The sequence below is a fragment of the Lolium perenne genome, chromosome 3 (genome assembly GCF_019359855.2).
Source record: "Lolium perenne isolate Kyuss_39 chromosome 3, Kyuss_2.0, whole genome shotgun sequence".
Taxonomy (NCBI): domain Eukaryota; kingdom Viridiplantae; phylum Streptophyta; class Magnoliopsida; order Poales; family Poaceae; genus Lolium; species Lolium perenne.
In genome coordinates, this window is record NC_067246.2 from 183,666,387 (window position 1) to 183,690,682 (window position 24,296).

At 44.5% G+C, this 24,296-nt stretch overlaps 2 protein-coding genes across 2 annotated transcripts; both read right to left on the reverse strand.

Moving 5' to 3' along the window:
- Positions 1–14,433: 14,433 nt before the first annotated feature.
- Positions 14,434–15,499, reverse strand: LOC127338441 (uncharacterized). The gene is made up of 2 exons (XM_051364547.2): positions 15,047–15,499; positions 14,434–14,954 (listed from the first exon to the last, which is right to left on the reverse strand). Exons 1-2 carry the CDS (start codon positions 15,327–15,329, stop codon positions 14,590–14,592), a joined length of 648 nt encoding a protein of 215 aa, XP_051220507.1. The 5' UTR covers positions 15,330–15,499; the 3' UTR covers positions 14,434–14,589.
- Positions 15,500–17,097: 1,598 nt separating this feature from the next.
- On the reverse strand, positions 17,098–17,877 carry LOC127338442 (uncharacterized). Its single transcript, XM_051364548.1, has 2 exons — positions 17,574–17,877; positions 17,098–17,501 (listed from the first exon to the last, which is right to left on the reverse strand). Exons 1-2 carry the CDS (start codon positions 17,848–17,850, stop codon positions 17,257–17,259), a joined length of 522 nt encoding a protein of 173 aa, XP_051220508.1. The 5' UTR covers positions 17,851–17,877; the 3' UTR covers positions 17,098–17,256.
- Positions 17,878–24,296: the final 6,419 nt, after the last annotated feature.

Consider the following 24,296-nt stretch of genomic DNA (forward strand, 5'->3'; position numbering starts at 1 on the left):
TAACATGCTTCCTATGAAAAGGAATCTTGTAAATAAACAAATTCATGAAGCATAATGCAACAAGCCTAGAAAGATTAGACAAGCGCAGCTTCAAGATTTTCAGCAAAAAGAGAGGTGTTTTAGTAACATGAAAATTTCTACAACCATATTTTCCTCTCTCATAATAATATCCAGTAGCATCATGAGCAAACTCAACAATATAACTATCACATAAATCATTCTTATCATGAGTCTCATGCATAAAATTATTACTACTCCCAACATAAGCATAATCAATTTTATTAGTTGTAGTGGGAGAAAATTCAACAAAGTAGCTATCATTATTATTCTCATCATCAAATATAGGAGGCATAGTATAATCATAATAAACATTATCTTCCATAACAGGCGGCACCAAAAGACTACTATCATTATAATCATCATAAATAGGAGGCAAAGTATCATCAAAGTAAATTTTCTCCTCAATGCTTGGGGGACTAAAAATATCATGCTCATCAAAACCAGCTTCCCCAAGCTTAGAATTTTCCATATCATTAGCAACAATGGTGTTCAAAGCGTTCATACTAATATCATTACTACTAGCATGCAAATAAGGTTCCATAGGTTTTTTAATTTCCGCATCAAACCATCCATGTCTTAAATCAGGAAATAGAATAAGAAGCTCATTGTTGTCCATTATGCCTAACTAGTGTAAACAAGAAACAAAAAGATGCAATTGCAGGATCTAAAGGAAATAGCTTCGAGCACGCACAGCGGTACCAGAAAAGTGTTTGGTTACCTGGGACCAGCGTGTGAGTACCTTTTACCTTTCCTCCCCGGCAACGGCGCCAGAAAAGTAGCTTGATGTCTACGCGCGCTTCTATTCCTGTAGACAGTGTTGGGCCTCCAAGAGCAGAGGTTTGTAGAACAGCAGCAAGTTTCCCTTAAGTGGATCACCCAAGGTTTATCGAACTCAGGGAGGAAGAGGTCAAAGATATCCCTCTCAAGCAACCCTGCAACCACAATACAAGAAGTCTCTTGTGTCCCCAACACACCTAATACACTTGTCAGATGTATAGGTGCACTAGTTCGGCGAAGAGATAGTGAAATACAAGTGGTATGAATGAATATGAGCAGTAGTAACGGCGCCAGAAAAGTGCTTGTCGGCGTGCAGTTGACGTGGGAGATATTGCAGGAAGTACAGATGCAGTAGAACAGTAAACAAGCGATGATTGCAGTATTTGGAAACAAGGCCTAGGGATCATACTTTCACTAGTGGACACTCTCAACATTGATCACATAATAAAACCACTCTACACTCTCTTGTTGGATGATGAACACCACTAGCTGTGTAGGGCTACAAGAGCACCTCAATGCCGGAGTTAATAAGCTCCACAACATTCGATATTCATATTTAATTAACCTTAGAGTGCATGATAGATCAACACAATTATACCAAGTACTAACATAGCATGCACACTGTCACCTTCATACTATGAAAGGAGGAATAGATCACATTAATACCATCATAGTAATAGTTAACTTCATAATCTACAAGAGATCATAATCATAAACTACGCCAAGTACTACATGATGCACACACTGTCACCATTACATCATGGAGGAGGAATAGAGTACTTTAATAACATCACTAGAGTAGCACATAGATTAATAGTGATACAAAGCTCATTGCAATCATAAAGGAATATAAATAAGCACTTCACTATGCTATTCTGAATTACTCTCTGGCAAGATAACATCCAACTCAAATCATAACTCAGTGAATAAGTATTCTGTGAAATATAGCCTAAGAGACCCACACGGTGCACACACTGTCACCTTTACACACGTGGGACAAGGAGTCTCCGGAGATCACATAAGTAAAATCCACTTGAATAGCATAACGACATCTAGATTACAAAGCTCATCATATGGATCTCAATCAGGTAAGGCAGCTCATGAGATCATTGTATTGAAGTACATGGAGAGAGAGATTTAACCACATAGCTACCGGTACAGCCCTTAGCCTCGATGGAGAACTACTCCCTCCTCTTGGGAGACAGCAGCGTTGATGGAGATGGCAGTGGTGTCGATGGAGATGCCTTCCGGGGGCACTTCCCCGTCCCGGCGGCGTGCCGGAACAGAGACTCCTGTCCCCCAGATCTTGGCTTCGCGATGGCGGCGGCTCTGGAAGGTTTCTCGTACCGTGGCTTATTCTTATCGAAGATTTAGGTCAGGGACCTTTAAATAGGCGAAGAGGCGGAGTCGGAAGGCTGACGGGGCGATGACACAATAGGGGGGCACGGCCCACCCCTTGGCCGCGCCGCCTACATGTGTGGCCCCCCCTGTGGCCCCCCTCTGGTGACTCTCGGGTGTTCTCGAAGCTTCGTGGAATTCTAAGATGCTGGGCGTTGATTTCGTCAAATTCTGAGAATATTTCCTTACTAGGATTTCTGAAACCAAAAACAGCAGAAAACAGGAACTGGCACTTCGGCATCTCGTCAATAGGTTAGTTCCGGAAAATGCATAATAATGACATAAAGTGTGAACAAAACATGTAGGTATTGTCATAAAACAAGCATGGAACATAAGAAATTATCGATACGTTGGAGACGTATCAGAGGGGCCCGGCCATCCTCCTGAGCTCGTACGTCCTCGAGAAGAAGATGTGCACTGTCATAGTGTACGGGGACGCCTCGCCCTCGCCCACGGCCGGCGGCTCGCCGACGGAGAAGTCGGTCGTGCTTGCCGACACACGGCAGGTACGGAAGACATGTGGGCCAGACTCGATGATGCGCTCGCGTGAGGAGCGCTCTAGTAGGGGCGTCGCCGCCATTGGCGGCTAGTCGACGGTGAGGTGGTTGGTGTGAGATCTCTGGGATGAGGCCAGGGGAAGTGGGCGAAGTGCTCGGGACTAGGGACTCCCCTCAACTTTCCGCAGTAGTATAATAATAAGTGGTGGACAAGGGAGACTAGTCCAGAGACTACCCAAAGTTGAGTACAGTAGTAGTAGTACATCATGTTCGAGGGAAAATGCCCAAGATTTATTATCAAAATTCAAGCTAATTTCGCCTATTTTGTTCTGCCGTTTTTTTCTTGAACATCGTTCTGCCGTTCATTAGACATCATCCAACGGCCTTGGTCTCTGGGATTCGCTGCTACAGTGTCATCTACTATTTTCTACCCAATTCCAGAAACATCCATAAAGCTATAGATAGCTTTCCTGCTTGTTGGCCCCACCCCATTTTTTAAACCTTTTCTTCCTTATCCCCTTCGTTCATGCTAGCAGCTACTTGCAGCCATTGCTACACCAGCGAGGTGATCTCTATGATAGGCACGGTTTTAGTAATACAACAAGTTGTAGATAGCTAACCATGAGACACATGCCTCTCTGGTTGAGACTGAGCTCGCTCTTGTGATTGGGCTCCAATGGTCGAGGTGACTCACAGCTGGAATGACAGAGGTTTGTGCTGAATGTAGGCACTGGGATAGAATTAATTAGCACAGAGGCGTAACTAGCACTAGATGGAGAAGGCATAGTACACATATCGGACACGAAGTCGCGTCTGGCGAGCAGCTCGCATTCACTTGCATCAGTGCGGTACAACAAAGATGATGAAAAAGGATTGGAGCTTTGAAGGTAGTCAGAAAAGTTACAAAAAATAATACGTGCAAAACTTAACCTGTATAAACGCACATGCATGGATAATTTTACATTTCTGCATGAGAAAGACATGTCAATTTTCAGTAAGACATGGTTTGATTTGTCAAATTTGATGCTCCTTAATGCATTTCAAGTGAAAATTACAGGTTTATTCATTATAATTGCCGATTTTTAACGTTACATGCAGCTGACTAGCAAACTATAAGTGTGTGATTGCTTGCTTCCAAAATAAGGATATGTAATCATTTTGTATAAGGTAGTACCAATTAGTCGTTATATTGCAGAACTTAAAGAGTTTTGACAGAAAAAAACTCGTTGCTACTACATAAAAATGGTCATGTTGACAAATTTGATCCAGTGTTGAACAGAGCCAGAAACATTTCTAAAACTTGAGCATGGAAGAGGCTAGGGGTAAATGCCCCAAGGCCAGCGGAGCCTATCGTAGGTGCCGTCGCGAGGCCGATGTGCTCGTCGCCGGTACGTATCTCCGCTTAGTAGGTACCTTAATTTGGAGCGCGCGCGGACGCTGCGCTACCCCAAGCTCGAGACACCGCCGTACCGCTAGCTCGACCATGGCGGCGGAGGCGGAAGCGGAGCGGCGGCGGCGGAAGGTAAAGCTCCTGCTGACAAACATATTAGGCACAAATGGGCAACCTTCAGTAACCCATGTTCCATTTTTTTGTCAGGATAACCCCATGTACCACCTTCCCAATAGAAAAAGTACTGTTCAACCTTCCCCTGTTGGGCCCAATATTTCACTTTTGGGTTGCCAACGAACATCTACATGGTAATTGTTATCGGTCTACTTTCTCCGGCTGTCGAAGCCCAATAACTACAAATGGGCCTTTCTGCTCATGCAATTGCAGCCCTTTTTTAATGAAACACAGATCCTATGATTGGCAAAAAAAACACGGAGATTCTACATAAGAGTTGTTTTTATTTATTTTGAATTATTGGGTTCCAATTTTTGAAACTGCTCATGCCCAATATGAAAATCCTTGATCGCTCCATACCCACATGGATAACGGTATAAAAATTCATAAAGTGGATTTGAAATTTAAAACATATCCTGATAATTCCATGATTTAATCTATCAACTTGCAAGATCTTGGAGCGAAAGAGCTTGTATTAGTCTGCAAAAATAATACTGATAAACCTGTCATTAACAAGAAATGAAGGTTTATCGTTCAGAGAGGATGCCATGTGGGACCCATGAGACAGTAGCGTCCTCAATGTTTCAAAGAAAAAGGCAAGTAGCCCGAAAATAGGGGTAAAAAATAAATCCTAGAAAGGAAACATTTATAGTTCATAGAGGCTGACATGTGGGACCGATCTGCGCAAAGATCCTCATCATTTCGAAGTCGGTAGGGTCAGAAGAAAAAGGCAAATAGCCAGAAATTAGGGGTCAAAAATAAATCCAAAAAAGGAAACTTTTATTCTTCATAGAGGATGACATGTGGGACCGACCTGCCAGCAGCGTTTCAAAGGGGGCAGGGGATCAAAAGAAAAAGGCAAATAGCCAGAAATTAGGGGTAAAAAATAAATCCAACAAAGGAATGGTTTATTGTTCATAGATGCTGACATGTGGGACCCATGAGCCACCAGCGACCTCAATTTTAAAGGTGGCATATGATCGAAAGAAAAAGGCAAGTGACCAAAAATCAGGGGGTTATCTAAGAAAAGAAACTTTATTGTACGTAGAGGATGACATGCGGGTCCCATGAGCCAGCACCTTACTCAACGTTTAAGAGGCGACATGAGATCGAAAGAAAAAGGAAAGTGACCAAATATCAGGAGCAAAAAATAATCCAAGAAAAGAAACTTTTATTATACATAGAGGATGACATATGGGTCCCACTTATACAAGCTCTTTCGCTCCAAGATCTTGCAAGTTGATTGTACATAGAGGATGACATGCGGGCCCCTTGTGTCAGCAGCTTACTCAATGTTTCCAAGGCGGCAGGGGATTAAAAGAAAAAAGGAAGTAGCCAAAAATTAGCGGTCAAAAATAACTCCAAGAAAGGAAACTTTTATTGTTCATAGAGGATGACATGTGGGACACATGCGCTAGCAGCTTCCTCAACGTTTCAAAGGCGGCATGAGATCGAAAGAAAACGACAAGAGACTAAATATCAGGAGCCAAAAATAATCCAAGAAAAGAAACTTTATTGTACATAAAAGATGACATGCGGGTCCCATTTTGCAGCAGCGGTGTCAACGTTTCAAAATAACTCCAAGAAAGGAAAGGTTTATTGTTCATAGAGGCTGACATGTTGGACCCATGAGCCAGCAGAATCCTCAACGTTTCAAAGGCGGCAGGGGATCAAAAGAAAAAGGAAGTAGCCAGAAAGGAAACTTTTATTGTTTGTAGAGGATGACATGCGGGACCCATGAGCCAGCAGCTTACTCAACGTTTCAAAGGCGGCATGAGATCGAAAGAAAAAGGCAAGTGACAAAATATCAGGAGCCAAAGATAATCCAAGAAAAAAACTTTATTGTACATAGAGGATGACATGCGGGTCCCAATTAGCAGCAGCGGTCTCAACAATTCAAATGCGGCTTGAGATCAAAAGAAAAAGAAAGTTGATTGTACATAGAGGATGACATGCGGGTCCCATGAGTCAGCAGCTTACTCAACGTTTCCAAGGCGGCAGGGGATCAAAAGAGAAAGGAAATAGCCAAAAATCAGAGGGTGAAAAAAAACTTTTATAGCACATAGAGGATGACATGCGGGTCCCATGAGTCAGCAGCTTACTCAATGTTTCCAAGGCGGCAGGGGATCAAAAGAAAAAGGAAATAGCCAAAAATTAGAGGGTGAAAAAAAACCCAAGAAAATAAACTTTTATAGCACATAGAGGATGACATGCGGGTCCCATGAGCCAGCAGGGTCCTCAACGTTTCAAACGTGGCATGAGATCGAAAGAAAAAGGCAAGTGACCAAATATCAGGAGCCAAAAATAATTCAAGAAAAGAAACTTGATTGTACATAGAGGATGACATGCGGGTCCCAATTAGCAGCAGCGGTATCACCGTTTGAGAAGCGGCATGGGATCGAAAGAAAAAGGCAAGTGACCAAATATGAGGTGCCAAAAAAAATCCAAGAAAAGAATATTTTATAGTACATAGAGGATGACATGCGGGTCCCATGAGCCTGCAGGTTCCTCAACGTTTCAAACGTGGCATGAGATTGAAAGAAAAATGCAAGTGACCAAATATCAGGAGCCAAAAATAATTCAAGAAAAGAAACTTGATTGTACATAGAGGATGACATGCGGGTCCCGTTTAGCAGCAGCGGTATCACCGTTTGAGAGGCTGCACGGGATCGAAAGAAAATAGGCAAGTGACCAAATATCAGGAGCCAAAAACAATCCAAGAAAAGAAATTTTATTGTACATAGAGGATGACATGCGGGTCCCATTTTGCAGCTGCAGTCTCAACGTTTCCAAGGCGGCACAGGACCAAAAGAAAAATGAAGTAGCCAGAAATCAGGGGGTGAAAAAAATCCAAGAAGAAAGATTTCAATTGGGCTGTATCTGGACATCTGGGCCTTCGAACTAACCTGCTTGGCCTTTTGACTCGTACAATTTCAGCCCACTCCAAAATAGGAAAGTTCGGAATTTTCAAAAAAAAAACAGGAAAGTCCTATGCTTCGCAAAAACAAAAAAAGGAGATTCAACATATAAGTTTGTTTATGTAAAAATAAATATTTAACTTATCCGTTTGCAATAGCTCAGAGCGCAATACACTGTTTATTGTCTGCAAAATAATCAAGATATCACATGTTTCTTGTACGGGGAGGCTGACATCGGGGACCCATGAGCCAGCAGCGTCGTCAACGTTTTAAAGGCGGTAGGGGATGGAAAGAAAAAATAAACCAAAAATATGTTGGTACAAAATCCAAGAAAAGAAACATTTTCGTTCTAAGAGGATGACATGCGGGACCCATGAGGCAGCAGCATCCTCAGCGTTTATTGTTCATAGAGGCTGACATGTGGGATCCATGAGCCAGTAGCGTCCTCAACGTTTTAAAGGCGACAGGAGATCGAAAGAAAAAATAACCCAAAAATCATTTGGTAAACAAAATCCAAGAAAAGAAACATTTACCGTTCTGAGAGGATGACATGCGGGACCCATGAGGCACCAGCATCCTCAACGATTCCAAGGCGGCAGGGGATCAAAGGAAAAAAAACAAAATATCTAGAAATTAATTAGGGGTTCAAAATAAATCCATCAAAGGAAACTTTTATTGTTCACAGAGGATGACATGTGGGACCGACCTACCAACAGCGTCCTCATCGTTTCAAAGGGGGCAGGAGATCAAAAGAAAAAGGCAAATAGCCAGAAATTAGGGGTCAAAAATAAATCCAAGAAAGGAAACTTTTATTGTTCGTAGAGGATGACATGCGGGACCCATGAGCCAGCAGCTTACTCAACGTTTCAAAGGCGGCATGAGATCGAAAGAAAAAGGCAAGTGACAAAATATCAGGAGCCAAAGATAATCCAAGAAAAAAACTTTATTGTACATAGAGGATGACATGCGGGTCCCAATTAGCAGCAGTGGTCTCAACGTTTCAAATGCGGCTTGAGATCAAAAGAAAAAGAAAGTTGATTGTACATTGAGGATAACATGCGGGTCCCATGAGTCAGCAGCTTACTCAACGTTTCCAAGGCGGCAGGGGATCAAAAGAGAAAGGAAATAGCCAAAAATCAGAGGGTGAAAAAAACCCAAGAAAAAAAACTTTTATAGCACATAGAGGATGACATGCGGGTCCCATGAGCCAGCAGGTTCCTCAACGTTTCAAACGTGGCATGAGATCGAAAGAAAAAGGCAAGTGACCAAATATCAGGAGCCAAAAATAATTCAAGAAAAGAAACTTGATTGTACATAGAGGATGACATGCGGGTCCCAATTAGCAGCAGCGGTATCACCGTTTGAAAAGCGGCAGGGGATCAAAAGAAAAAGGCAAGTGACCAAATATGAGGTGCCAAAAACAATCCAAGAAAAGAATGTTTTATAGTACATAGAGGATGACATGTGGGTCCCATGAGCCTGCAGGTTTCTCAACGTTTCAAACGTGGCATGAGATCGAAAGAAAAAGGCAAGTGACCAAATATCAGGAGCCAAAAATAATTCAAGAAAAGAAACTTGATTGTACATAGAGGATGACATGCGGGTCCCATTTAGCAGCAGCGGTATCACCGTGTGAGAGGCTGCACGGGATCGAAAGAAAAAGGCAAGTGACCAAATATGAGGTTCCAAAAAAAATCCAAGAAAAGAAATTTTTATAGTACATAGAGGATGACATGCGGGTCCCATGATCCTGCAGGTTCCTCAACGTTTCAAACGTGGCATGAGATTGAAAGAAAAAGGCAAGTGACCAAATATGAGGAGCCAAAAAAAATTCAAGAAGAGAAAGTTTTATAGTACATAGAGGATGACATGCGGGTCCCATGATCCTGCAGGTTCCTCAACATTTCAAACGTGGCATGAGATCGAAAGAAAAAGGCAAGTGACCAAATATCAGGAGCCAAAAATAATTCAAGAAAAGAAACTTGATTGTACATAGAGGATGACATGCAGGTCCCAATTAGCAGCAGCGGTATCACCGTTTGAGAAGCGGCAGGGGATCGAAAGAAAAAGGCAAGTGACCAAATATGAGGTGCCAAAAAAATCCAAGAAAAAAATGTTTTATAGTACATAGAGAATGACATGCGGGTCCCATTTGGAGTAGCGGTCTCAACGTTTCCAAGGCGGCACAGAACCAAAAGAAAAATGAAGTAGCCAGAAATCAGGGGGTGAAAAAAATCCAAGAAGAAAGATTTCAATTGGGCTGCATCTAGACATCTGGGCCTTCGAACTATCCTGCTTGGCCTTTTGACTCGTACAATTTCAGCCCACTCCAAAACAGGAAAGTTCGGAATTTTCTAAAAAAACAGGAAAGTCCTATGCTTCGCAAAAACAAAAAAACAAGGAGATTCAACATAAAAGTTTGTTTATGTAAAAATAAAGATTTAATTTATCCGTTTGAAATAGCTCAGAGCGCAATACACTTTTTATTGTCTGCAAAATAATCAAGATATCACATGTTTCTTGTACAGGGAGGCTGACATCGGGGACCCATGAGCCAGCAGCGTCGTCAACGTTTTAAAGACGGCAGGGGATGGAAAGAAAAAATAAACCAAAAATATGTTGGTAAACAATCCAAGAAAAGAAACATTTTCGTTCTAAGAGGATGACATGCGGGACCCATGAGGCAGCAGCATCCTCAGCGATTCCAAGGCGGCAGGGGATCAAAGAAAAAAAAAGGAAATATCCCGAAATTAATTAGGGGTTCAAAATAAATGCATCAAAGGAAACTTTTATTGTTCACAGAGGATGACATGTGGGACCGACCTGCCAACAGCGTCCTCATCGTTTCAAAGGGGGTAGGAGATCAAAAGAAAAAGGCAAATAGCCAGAAATTAGGGGTCAAAAATAACTCCAAGAAAGGAAACTTTTATTGTTCGTAGAGGATGACATGCGGGACCCATGAGCCAGCAGCTTACTCAACGTTTCAAAGGCGGCATGAGATCGAAAGAAAAAGGCAAGTGACAAAATATCAGGAGCCAAAGATAATCCAAGAAAAAAACTTTATAGTACATAAAGGATGACATGCGGGTCCCAATTAGCAGCAGCGGTCTCAATGTTTCAAATGCGGCTTGAGATCAAAAGAAAAAGAAAGTTGATTGTACATAGAGGATGACATGCGGGTCCCATGAGTCAGCAGCTTACTCAACGTTTCCAAGGCGGCAGGGGATCAAAAGAAAAAAATCCAAGAAAAAACTTTTAGAGTACATAGAGGATGACATGCGGGTCCCATGAGCCAGCAGGTTCCTCAACGTTTTCAAAGGCGGCATGAGATCGAAAGAAAAAGGCAAGTGACCAAAAATCAGAGGGTGGAAAATAATCCAAGAAAAGAAACTTTTATTGTACATACAGGATGACATGCGGGTCCCATTTTGCAGCAGCGGTCCCAACGTTTCAAATGCGACTTGAGATCAAAAGAAAAAGAAAGTAGCCAGAAATTAGGGGGTCAAAAAAATCCAAGAAAAGAAAGTTGATGGACATGGAGGATTACATGCGGGTCCCATGAGCTAGCAGGTTCCTCAACGTTTCAAACGTGGCATGAGATCGAAAGAAAAAGGCAAGTGACCAAATATCAGGATCCAAAAAATAATTCAAGAAAAGAAACTTGATTGTACATAGAGGATGACATGCGGGTCCCATTTAGCCGCAGCGGTATCACCGTTTGAGAGGCTGCACGGGATCGAAAGAAAAAGGCAAGTGACCAAATATCAGGATCCAAAAATAATTCAAGAAAATAAAGTTTTATACTCCCTCTGTTCCATTCTACAGTGCCTATTGTTTTTTGGCACGGAAATTAGCGCAAGAGTATTTTTTACACAAGACCCCTTGCTGAACGATTTGAGATCAACGTAAAATTTGGTAAAATACATATCTTTCTAACTTATCATAACAATTTTTGGGAGCTGAACGATTTGGGAGCTTAACGGGGAGGGGTAATTGAAAAAAAGCTAAGCTACAACCTTATATTCTGAAACAAATGCCGAAAATCTATAGGCACTATATAAAGGAACGGAGGGAGTAGTACATAGAGGATGACATGCGGGTCCCATTTAGCAGCAGCGGTCTCACCGTTTGAGAGGCGGCATGGGATCGAAAGAAAAAGGTAAGTGACCAAATATGAGGTGCCAAAAAAAATCAAAGAAAAGAAAGTTTTATAGTACATAGAGGATGACATGCGGGTCCCGTTTAGCAGCAGCGGTCTCACCGTTTGAGAGGCGGCAGGGGATCGAAAGAAAAAGGTAAGTGACCAAATATGAGGTGCCAAAAAAATCCAAGAAAAGAAAGTTTTATAGTACATAGAGGATGACATGCAGGTCCCATTTAGCAGCAGCGGTATCACCGTTTGAGAGGTGGCAGGGGATCGAAAGAAAAAGGCAAGTGACCAAATTTGAGGTGCCAAAAAAATCCAAGAAAAGGAAGTTTTATAGTACATAGAGGATGACATGCGGGTCCCAATTAGCAGCAGCGATCTCAACGTTTGCAAGGCGGCAAGGGATCAAAAGAAAAATGAAGTAGCCAGAAATCAGGGGGTCAAAAAAAAAATCCAAGAATAGAAAGAATTTTGGTTCATAGAGGATGACATGCGGGACCCATGATCCTGCATCGTAAACGGCTCGATCGGAGAGCGTTGAACGAGATGGCGCGATCGAGAAAAAAACAATGCCAGAGAGGCTGCCATCTGGGCCCTACATCCCTCGGCGGTGCGGATTTGCGTTGACTCGGCCGGCGAACCCGAGAATTCGAGATGCACCACGTCCTGGGATACCATACGCAACGTTTTGGCCGTTTTCGTCGGGCTAGATGGCCTCAAAAACGAGAAAAAAAACGTTTTGACATGCACAACGGATAGACCCAAAATCGTCGGCCATGTTACACCAGCAACCACGGCGCGACTTCAACTTCGTCGGCCATGGCAACTTTTCTTGTAGTGAAGGAAGTCTGGACAGGAAAGTACGCCTGGTTGGTAATAACGATAAGAATCCCTTGTGAGAAAAGTAACGCACATGTGCAGACTGTATTGAATTGTGTCTTGTCACTTCCCGTTCTAGAAAGGAATTACGAATACAATAGGAAATGAACTCCGTGAAGTTCTAGACACCCGGTGAAGACCGACGGACATAGATTTTCAGAATAAAATCAATCTTCTAAAGAAATGTTTGCGAAACATGCATTGACCTACGATTTCCTGACCAAAGGCCATAGCTAGTGCATCAAACACCATTTTATTTTAAGTTGTACTTATTGAGTACGCTCATACTCACCTCTTTACTTCCAAAAACTCTTGCTAGACTATGGGCATGATGGTTGGGTCTACACTAAAGAACCAGAGGGCAACTTTGAAGTCTTCTACGAGGAGCCTAATATTTCTAGAGGAGTCAAAGGCGTAGACCATTACAAATTCTAGGAGCTGAAGAAGTCGAGGCTGGCTAGTAGAGAGTCTTGAGTAAGAGTAGTTGTGCCGGGAACCCTAAAACATTACTCAAATAAGTTGTTGAGCTCTAAAGATGTTTACTTTGTTAAGTTGTTAAGGGTCAGAGTTGAGTTAGAGTGGTATCCTCACTAGACCGATGAGGATATTGAAGAGTTCGTACATTTTTGTCTCCTAATAATAAGTGCTTGATATTTGTACCCATAGTATTTTGTGTTGTTCCACTCTGAGGGATGTAATATTTGTGGATTGGTACTTTCATAAGTTTTATATCAACTACTTGCCTACAATATCATGAAGTGGTATGTCGGGTCACCGCATATCTCGCAGGACTCTAAGGGCACGTATGCTTGCTGACATTGTGCCAACATGCACGGATGCACCGTATCATGTATCACAGACAACATCGGTTTGGCATCATGCAACCCTTGGATGCAATGATGTCTTGAGATGGGTGTTTTGTTGCTTTTACGCTCTCAGACGGGCTAAACCGAAAATATTGTTTGGCAAGGTGTATCAAAGGCCATATGAAAAAATAGTGTATGCATTATTGGTTGTTTGGTTTGCCGAAATTGAGCTAGATACCCAAGGTTGAGGATGTCGCATAGTACAAGGTGTGCACTACATGCTTCTTCACACAAAGTTGTGCGTGACCTAGACCACTTCGTTCGTGCCGGAATTGCCACTGCCATGTGGGTCGGCGGCTGTGAGAGACCGAAGACTCCAATGTGGGAGATCTATACGGGGGATTGGTAAGGAGTGAGTATTGTATTTGCACATGCCCAACATCGTCGTCCACTCAAGTGATGTTGGAGTAGGAGTAGGATAAGGTATTGGAGAAACAAGACAAGAGAGTGCAATGGTAGAAATGGCAACAAGCACGTTGAAATTGCAGATTCGGGTGTTTTCACTTTGCATGCTGGGAGGCCCTTTCCGCATTAGTTGGCCCGGGCTAGAGATTTTGTGGGTGACCAAACACAAAGGAGATTGAATGGTCGGTGTAACTCGCTGTCGTCGCTAGAACTCACGAGGTATCTATGGCTCTTCTTGTGGGTCTTCTTTGGGGATGACACACACGATAGGGAGTTAGCTCCATCGAGAGGCGCAAGTGTTGGTGGCTGGTGGGTCAGTGGGTGGCATCCACGAAGCTCAAGTTCGGAGTGAAAAGAGGATGCGTGTGTGTGGTCTGCACATTACATGCTTCGTCGACACAAGACCTCATGCAAATCTGAGGAGATAGGGTAAGTATTTGTGGTGTATGCTATATGTACATTGCTCACATTCATTGTTTGAGTGTTAGAATCATGAGTTGAGGTGTATGTATTGCATACAAGAAATCATGCAGAGTCACTGACTGCAATGTTTGAATTTTGATGTCGCGGTATGAAATATAAAAACCTTTCGTTGCAGTGTGTATTCTTTTGTCGTAGCAAAGCAATCTTGAGATTTCACTGTGATGTCGCATGATACATGCTGCCATGTTACAAGGTTGCAAGCTGCATGTTGCACAAGTTTTAGGGTCATATGGGGAAAAAAGTTTTGGTCTGCCGAGGAGTGCTTGATCTGACGGCAATATTTGACGGCAATGTCTGAACGAGTACTTATTATGGCCTTGCGATATGGATCTTCCCCACGGATTCAGGACAATCTTATCGATGTAGTCAACCAGCTCTGTGCAGCCTCCGGAATACTACTACTCGTGCAGTGCAATAATTCTCGATTTGTTCAGACAAGTGACAGCCACGGGCACATTAATACGCCCTTTCCCACTTTATTCAGCGGGCGTAAACATATAGAGGGATTTCATGCATGTGCTCATTTTTCTCTAGTTACATACTATATCAGCTAGCTTACACGATTGATCGCCATCGGGGCTGGTCGCTTTTGATGTTACAGAGGTCCCGGGGGTGCAGCATGGATTTCCGATAACGGTGTGCGTTGCTGCTCTGACGCGGGTTGGACGCCGTCCTGCTTCTCGTGGAAGTTGCAGTTCAGGCTGCTGGATGCCTTGATCGCATGGCCGGAGCCGTCCTGGTCGGGCGCCCCCGAGGATGGCCGGACGTCGTCCTGTTTCTCGTGGAAAGGGTGCTTCTCGGTCGCGGCGTCATCCTTGTCCGGCTCGGATGATGTGAACATCGGGCCTGACGACGCGGCGGACACGCTGCCGCCGGCGCCGGCGCGGAGAGGCCTCGGCAGGGGCTTGGTCTTGCAGCCGTCGTAGCACGCGCCGAAGCAGGTCTCCACGGCCTTGCAATCTGCAACAGAAATTGTTGCCCGCTCATACGTACGTTCGTGGATGCACATTACAGATCGAGTCCAACTCCCTAGTTTGGTGCGCATGGATTACCTGGGGCCAGACGGTTGCACGAAGACCTGGCGCAGGAGAGCTGGCATCCCATGTCGCTGCCGGCGGCGGCAGCAGCTAAAGGCCGCTGGGGCGCGCCTGGGTCGCAGGTCTTGTCACAGGCGTAGTTGCAGTAGTCGGTCATGGATTTGTCCTTGCCGATGCAGTTCTTGAAGCAGTAGGCGAAGCAGTCGGCGCGCGCCACGCCGGCGAGTAGGAGGAACGGCGCCAAGGCCGCTACCATCACCACCACGACGCTAAGCGCACCCCTTCGTCCGGCCGCCATTGCTACGCTCCGGAGTAGCTTGGAATCGCTGGGAACACCCGATGGATCAAGCGCGCGCTCGGGCGGTGGTCTTATAGCGAGATTCGTCACGGCGGAAGCATGAGCGGCTGCATGCGCGCCGCGGCGAAGGAGTGCGTGTGCGTGCAAGAAAGCGAGTTCTTCTGCTTGTCTGCGTGATGGATCGGGCGGGAGAGATCGACGCGTGTAAGTAGGGTGATGTCGCATTGGCTGTGCGGTTGCTGTCTCTGGCTGTTGCCGTTGCTTGGATTTAGGCAGGATAGGCGCCGGCAGCGGTTGTGCAGATGCGGAAGGTGTGAGCGCTGCCGTTCAAATCAAGTGCGTGTAACGTTAGGATTCGAACAAGTCCGTTGAGTTTTCGAAAGATATCTCTCAAGAAAGAAAAGATGAAGTCTCCAAGGAACTATTGGTCCTTTGGTGCGAGAAGGAACTCGTTTCAATTTAGCAGCGTGGTCTGACAACGATGCGCCTCACAAAAAATACTACCTCCGTGGCTCCGTTCTAAAGCTTAAGCCTTTGTATTATTTTAAGAAAATTAAATTATGTCAAGCTTAATTAATTTTTATCAAAAATCATCAACATGCAAAATAAAAAATCAACATCAATAGATAGATAATGAAATATAGTTTCATATGGTATTTATAAAATATCATATTTGTTGATAAATCCTTCTAAATATTTAGTCAAACTTTACTTGGTTTGAATTTTCAAAAAAAAGTTTGCAAAAAAAAACTTTTAAGAGCATCTATATATTTTGTAGATACCACAGGAAAATATATACTTGACTATTTCCTTTGCAACGTGATGATGAACTTTATCTATTTATACTGTTTTAAAAACTATATATTGTATTGTATTACAGAAAATATACATGTATAAATATGTTGTATTCAGCAAAAAAGTACAAACGCCGTACGAGTGGCGCACAAATTTAAAAAGCAGACATGTTTTAGTGGCGCATAAGAAACGGATGTGCAACTCGTATTAGTAAATAACCCGTGATGCACAAATATGGGTGCACCATTATCATACCCATTGCGCACCAGGCTTGTGCATCACAGGTAAGAACTACTATTGGCGTGATAGCAGTAGCGGACGGAAATGCGCCACGAGCAGCTAAACCTGGTGTGCCACGAGTAAGCCTTTCCCTGATAGTGTAATTTATTCGAAACTCCACTTGTATATCATGTCCCCCACCCTGCCCGCCATCGGTGACAGCGACCGGAGGGGGAACCAACCTGTGGAGAAGATGGAGGTTGAAGCGGAGATGGAGATGGTGCTAAGTTTCTTAGGAGGCGACGATAGATTTCTTTTCGGTACCCTATCTAAAAGATATACTAGGAGAGCATGCATTCAGAGACTAGGTGGGGGGAACTAGTGGTACGTGAGGCCTAGGGGAGTGGCGATCTGGAGACTACCGTAGTACCCATCTAGGTTTTCGTCCCTCTCGTCGATGCCACCACCAGTCCGTTCCACCTTCGGTGGCTTTAGGGCCTTGGAGGTGTTGTGTACCATGGCCCCTCACCGGCGGAGGGTTTCCGGTTTTATGTTTAGGTTGTTGTTCAGTGTCTTCTTTGGGATGGTGAGGCGGCGGCTACATCCTTAAGTTAGAATAAAGTCCTTCCACCCTATCATCCATCGCTTCGGTGGTACGTCTACCGCTAGCAGAGGGCACATTGAGTCGTGTGTTCAATGAATCTCCTAGGATTCGGTCGGTTTCCGTGTTCGTTAGGGTTTTAGGTAGGTGAGATTTCAGAATTCACGGTCTATTTCATTTCATAATTCATAATGAACACACTTTCGTATAGTGAGTACTATTTATCAGTAGCCACGTCGTGCGCACACACACCCACGTGGGCTATAGACGCGAGCGTATTTCGTTCGGCCCATGGCCAACAGCACCACCGTGCTACTCCTTGTCACCTATCTGAACTGTCTTAGGTATAGGTTCAGTAGAGGTGGCGTCCTGCTTCTCGTGGAAAGGGTGTTCCTCGGTTGCGGCGTCATCCTTGATCGGCTCGGATGAAGGGAAGATCGTCGGGCCTGACGCGGCGGACACGGTGCTGCCGGCACCGGCGCGGAAAGGCCTCGGCAGGGGCTTGGTCTTGCAGCCGTCGTAGCACGCGCCGAAGCAGGTTTCCACGGCCTTGGAATCTGCAACGAAAAATTACCACCACATCACATTTCAAATCCAATCCTATTCCCAAGTTGGTGCGCATGGATTACCTGGACCCAGACGGTTGCAAGCAGTCCTGACGCAGGAGAGCTGGCATCCCATGTCGCTGCCGGCAGCGACAGCGGCAGCCGCCGAGGGTTGCGGTTGCGGGGGGTCGCAGGTCTGGGCGCAGATGAAGTTGCAGTAGTCTTTCATGGACTTGTCGTTGGCGATGCAGTTGTTGAAGCAGTAGTCGAAGCAGTCAGCGCGCGCCACGCCGGCGAGGAGGAGGAGGACCGGCGCCACGGCCGCTACCATCACCACCACAACGCTAAGAGCGCCTGCCATTATGGATTTGGAAATCGCTCGGAACACGCGATGCATGGCCGATCAAACGCGCGCGCGGGCTGTGGACTTATGGCGAGAGTCGGGCGTCACGCCGGATGCATGAGTGGCTGCATGGGTGCGTGCAAGAAAGCGAGTTCTTCTACCTGTCTCTGCGTGGTGGATCGGGGCAGGAGACATCGATGCGTGTAAGAAGGGTGATGTTAGGGCATGTACAATGGGGTGATGTCAGCCTTCCCTTAGAGCCGCCACGTAGGATTTTTGCTGAGTTGGAGGAGAGAGAATAGGGAAAGAGAAGATCGTCTTCCCTTAGCTAAGGGATGATCTCTTAAAAAATAAGAGAAGATCAATTTCACCATTGTATCACATGTCTTCCCTTACCAACATAATTTTCTAAAAAAAAAATTAATTCTCATTAATTATAAGGGATGGCAACAAGAGATAATGCATTGTACACGTTATAACTATTGTGTACTCTAGACGATGTGGAGGATTAAGGGAAGGCGTGACTTCTCTACCATTGTACATGCCCTTACAACAGGAGTGCAGTTGCTGTCTCCGGCTGTTGCCGTTGCATGGATACGGGCAGGATAGGCGCCGGCAGCGGTTGTGCAGGGATGGAAGGTGTGAGCGGTGCCGTTCAAATCAAGTTCGGTTAACCTTAGAGCATCTCCACGGAGCGCTTCCTAAATAGGCGTTGGCAGGAGCCTAAGTACTGCCGCTATGGAGTTGTTCTTTGTTCGTATTATCATTAGGATGAGACGTTGTTACAGAGTCTGGGTGTAATTGATATTTTTAATATTAATATATTTTCTTTATCAAAATAAGACTATAAGAGAAAAGCATATGAAAAATGTAACCCATTCTTTCGTTTTCTTAGCTAATGGGCCATCCGCTGGCGGGCTTAATGTCAATATTTTAACAACAAATCTAATAAATCTATCTGTAGCGGTTGGTGTTTTGATTTTTTTTTTTTGAAAAGGGAGTGTGTGCCAGTTGTCTATTTGAAGAATAGATTGGATCTATCCAGCTGCACTTTAGAATATTTTATTATTTTAGGATAAATAAGAAAAGGGGGAGGACCTCTCATCCTTTCCCCATCTACACTGAAAGGAGGCGTTTTTTGGGCGAACCCGTGCCGACCAGCTCGCCGCCGGCGATTCGTCTGATTCCTCGCCCTCCGGCGGCCGCTACGGCGGCGGGAGGACGGGGAATCAACGGATCCCGGCGTGTACATAGTCTAGGTGTGCGTGGGGTGGCTGCTGGCGGCGCTGCGGAGGAGGTGGCGCGGTTGGATGGCCTTTTGAAGATGGCGGCGCTCTTCTTCGATCTGGCGGCTCCGGTGGAGTTCCAGGCCGAATCCGTCGTCCTCTGTGTGTCTGCAGCTCGGGGAGTTGCGGTTTGTGTGTTCCCCTCGCCGGTGGCCGTGATGGCGGTGTCGGCGTTGACGTCCTTGAGGTTGGTGTTGTTGTTGATCAAGCCGGCTGTTCTCGTCGGGGTGGATGGAGGCGCGGTGGCGCCGAGGTTCGTCGACCCCCCCTCCGTTTGGGGAGCCCACCCAGTTCAAGGTTTGGCGGTGGAGCAGCGGAGGCCCATGCCGGCGGCGCGTGCATCTCGTCGGAGAAGAAGCTGGAATCCAGGACAAGGGCCTATTTGTATTTTTCTGTGTTTTTCTGGGTTTATCTGTAAGATGCTTGGTTAATATCAATATCACCCTCTTCGCAAAAAAATAAATAAGAAAAGGGTGATGCTCTGTGCGGGCGTCTCCATACGGCAGCTCCAATAGAAATTCAAATGTAAATAATATTTAAAAACGAAATTTATACAAAATTCATACGAAATTTATACAAAATTTACTCGAATTAAAACTAAAACGTAAAAAAAACTAGCGGTGGCGTGCGTCGAAGGCGCTGAAGTCGAGGTTGTTGGTGTCGTCGCCGTCGTCGTCACTGGACGAGCCGAAGGACCAGTCGTTCTCCTCCTCCTCCTTTGGCGCCGGCAGCTCTAAAGGTCCAGCGAGGTCGACGAAGTTGGCGCCGTGGTCCCTGGTGGACCACACCGCTGCCTGCAGCGGGTCCATCGTCATCTGCCGGTAGTCCTCGATGGAGCGGCTGACGATGAATTTTGCCCGGGGAATTCCTCCGGGTCGTCACCGCCACGGAGGGCCGCCTGCGCCTGCGCCTGCGCCTCCATCTCCCATCATTGCCTCTTCGACAGCAGAAGTGGTGGCGTGCCCGCGGTGTCCTCCTCCTCGAGGCGGAGTGTAGGACCAACCGCGTCGTCTCACGGGCCTGAGCCGAAGACGCGCGCCTTGATACGCGTACAACACGCGTCCGTTGGGAACCCCAAGAGAAAGGTGTGATGCGTACATCGGCAAGTTTTCCCTCAGTAAGAAACCAAGGTTTATCGAACCAGTAGGAGCCAAGAAGCACGTTGAAGGTTGATGGCGGCAGAGTGTAGTGCGGCGTAACACCAGGGATTCCGATGCCAACGTGGAACCTGCACAACACAACCAAATTACTTTGCCCCAACGTGACAGTGAGGTTTTCAATCTCACCGGCTTGCTGTAACAAAGGATTAGATGTATAGTGTGGATGATGATGTTTGCAGAAAACAGTAGAACAAGTATTGCAGTAGATTGTATTCGATGTAAAAGAATGGACCGGGGTCCACAGTTCACTAGTGGTGTCTCTCCCATAAGATAAATATCATGTTGGGTGAGCAAATTACAGTTGGGCAATTGACAAATAAAGATAGCATGACAATGCACATACATGTTATGATGAGTAGTGTGAAATTCAATTGGGCATTACGACAAAGTACATAGACCGCTATCCAGCATGCATCTATGCCTAAAAAGTCCACCTTCAGGTTATCATCCGAACCCCTTCCAGTATTAAGTTGCAAACAACAGACAATTGCATTAAGTATGGTGCGTAATGTAATCAACAAATACATCCTTAGACATAGCATTGATGTTTTATCCCTAGTGGCAACAGCACATCCACAACCTTAGAACTTTCTGTCACTATCCCAGATTTAATGGAGGCATGAACCCACTATCGATCATAAATACTCCCTCTTGGAGTTACAAGTAACGACTTGGCCAGAGCCTCTACTAATAACGGAGAGCATACAAGATCATAAACAACACATAGATGATAGATTGATAATCAACATAATATAGCATTCATTATTCATCGGATCCCAACAAACGCAACATGTAGCATTACAAATAGATGATCTTGATCATGTTAGGCAGCTCACAAGATCCAACAATGATAGCACAATTAGGAGAAGACGACCATCTAGCTACTGCTATGGACCCATAGTCCAGGGGTGAACTACTCACACATCACTCCGGAGGCGACCATGGCGGTGAAGAGTCCTCCGGGAGATGATTCCCCTCTCCGGCAGGGTGCCGGAGGCGATCTCCTAAATCCCCCGAGATGGGATTGGCGGCGGCGGCGTCTCTGTAAGGTTTTCCGTATCGTGGCTCTCGGTACTGGAACTATTATCGACGAAGGCTTAAGTAGGCGGAAGGGTAGGTCAGGGGGCGCCACGAGGGCCCCACACGCCAGGTCCGCGCGGCCAGCACCTGGGCCGCGCCGCCCTGTTGTGTGGGCGCCTCGTCGCCCCACTTCGTATCTCCTCCGGACTTTTGGAAGCTTCGTGGAAAAATAAGATCCTGGGTGTTGATTTCGTCCAATTCCGAGAATATTTCCTTACTAGGATTTCTGAAACCAAAAACAGCAGAAAACAGTAACTGGCTCTTCGGCATCTTGTTAATAGGTTAGTGCCGGAAAATGCATAAATATGACATAAAGTATGTATAAAACATGTAGGTATTGTCATAAAACAAGCATGAAACATAAATAAATTATCGATACGTTGAAGACGTATCAGCATCCCCAAGCTTAGCTCCTACTCGTCCCGAGTAGGTAAACGATAACAAAGATAATTTCTGAAGTGACATGCCATCATAATCTTGATCAATACTATTGTAAAGCACATGAGCTGAGATCAAATCATTCAAAGCAAATATCTATATTGATATAAGAGATGATAATGCAAGAGTTAAACAAGCTAGAAGTTTTCATGAACTATTGCTTTAAAGACATGAAACCGTACAAAGTTCATTAAGGATGTGTTAAGTATTCAACGTAGAAGTTCTATCCTTCATTCCAAGCATCAAGTAAATTTTCACAACATAAGAAGGATTCAGTCAAGTAAACATAAACATGAACGTCATGAATCAACTGTTTCGAAGTCTAGTCAACCGGTGAGCGCAAGCATTTGGTATTAGCACCAGGATGTTATGGCATAAAGAACGTTAATGAGGGTTTAGAAGGCCAAATGGAAGAAAGTCTTACAAAGCTATAAGTGATCATTAGACAAGAGGAAGCCTTATGATTGAAGCTATGCAAGGAGTAGTGATTGCCATGCAACGGATGCACATAGAGCTATATGTGTATGAAAGCTCTCCAATGGAACTAGTGGGGGTGCATCCAACTTGGTTGCTCACGAAGACCTAGAGCACTTTTGAGGAGGCTCATCATTGGAATATACAACCCAAGTTCTATAGTGTAAATTCCCCACATAGTTATACTAGCAAAACATGAAAACTCTCTCATATGGAGTGTAGGTGCTAAACATGAGCACAAATGATGACTATGAATACTGCAGGTGCTAAAACATGAGCACAAGTGTGGATAAAAGATAGTAATGCTGCCCCCTTTTTCTTTATTCTCTTTTTTTTCTTTCTTCTTTTTTTTCTTCTTCTTTTTCTTTTCTATTTTTTTCTTTCTTTTCTTTTTTCTCTTTTTGATGGCCTCCATGGCTCTTTTCACTTTTAGGGGCAACATTCTAATATGAAAACACACTTTTTGGTACAAATAACTCATAATTAATAAAACATAGTATGAAACTGTATGCCTCTGCCAGTGTAGCAGGATGTGCAATGATCTAGCGTAACATGGGTAAACCACACATCAGCTGTATATGATCACACAAAGCAATATATAAATAATAAATGACAACATGACATGTAATGTAAAATGGATGTTGCATGGCAATATGTCTCGGAACAGCTATGGAAATGCTGTGGTAGGTAGGTATGGTGGCTGTTTTGAGGAGATGTATGGGCTTATGTGTAGGAGAACAAGAGAAAGTCCTCCCACGGGTTTGGATGTACTGGCGAAGTATGCACAATTCTCAATGCGAGAAAAAGGAAATGCACAGTACCGAAGAGGCTAGGAAATTTAGATGGTGGAAGTGCCAGAAACCGTAGCTTAACATTAGTCAAAAAGAACTCACAAGCTTATTGCAAACATCTAGCAGGTTTAACATTAAGAGCATGATTAAAATTTACTCCAAGGAGGGCCGTTCACGGTGGCACAAGTACCCGGCTAGCTCCCTCGACCTTCAGCACAACTTAGTTATTGCGATGAACTCTCAGACATGGAAAGCTATCAAGTCCAACTACACCTTCAACTATTTAAATAGAGTTTGTAGTACGGCACAAGCTTAAAGACAACAATCCACTACTAATTTTAACTTATTTATCCAGCAAGCCTCATCATCTAAATACCTCAAAACGTTTGCAAGGAATCAAATCATCAAAGCTCAATGATCTACAAGTATTTCATTATATACTACCACATGTAACATTTCCCGTTTCCAACCAAATAACAATTTAACGAAGCAGTTTTAACCTTCGCCATGAACATTATGAGTAAAACTAAGGACATATTTGTCCATATGCAACAGCGGAGCGTGTCTCTCTCCCACACAATGAATGCTAGGATCCAACTTTATTCAAACAAAACAAAAACAAAAACAAACAGACGCTCCAAGTAAAGCACATAAGATGTGATGGAATAAAAATATAGTTTCACTAGAGGAACCTGATAATGTTGTCGATGAAGAAGGGGATGCCTTGGGCATCCCCAAGCTTAGATGTTTGAGTCTTCCTGAAATATGCAGGGATGAACCACCGGGGCATCCCCAAGCTTAGAGCTTTCACTCTCCTTGATCATATTGTATCATCCTCCTCTCTTGATCCTTGAAAACTTCCTCCACACCAAACTCAAAACAACTCATTAGAGGGTTAGTGCGTAATCAAAATTCACATGTTCAGAGGTGACATAATCATTCTTAACACTTCTGGACATTGCACAAAGCTACTGAAAGTTAATGGAATAAAGAAATCCATCAAACATAGCAAAACAAGCAATGCGAAATAAAAGGCAGAATCTGTCAAAACAGAACAGTCCGTAAAGACGAATTATTTAGGTGCACCAGACTTGCTCAGATGAAAATGCTCAAATTGAATGAAAGTTGCGTACATATCTGAGGATCACTCATGTAAATTGGAAGAATTTTCTGAGTTACCTACATAGCCTACTGCTCAAATTCGTGACAGCAAGAAATCTGTTTCTGCACAGTAA

Bases quoted from the DNA above. Each gene is read 5' to 3' on its own strand.
- LOC127338442 (XM_051364548.1), bottom strand. From the start codon at position 17,850: ATGGCAGGCGCTCTTAGCGTTGTGGTGGTGATGGTAGCGGCCGTGGCG. The intron at 17,502-17,573 runs GTAATCCATGCG...TTTTCGTTGCAG, and splicing joins TTGCAACCGTCTGGGTCCAG to ATTCCAAGGCCGTGGAAACC.
- LOC127338441 (XM_051364547.2), bottom strand. From the start codon at position 15,329: ATGGCGGCCGGACGAAGGGGTGCGCTTAGCGTCGTGGTGGTGATGGTA. The intron at 14,955-15,046 runs GTAATCCATGCG...TTTCTGTTGCAG, and splicing joins GTGCAACCGTCTGGCCCCAG to ATTGCAAGGCCGTGGAGACC.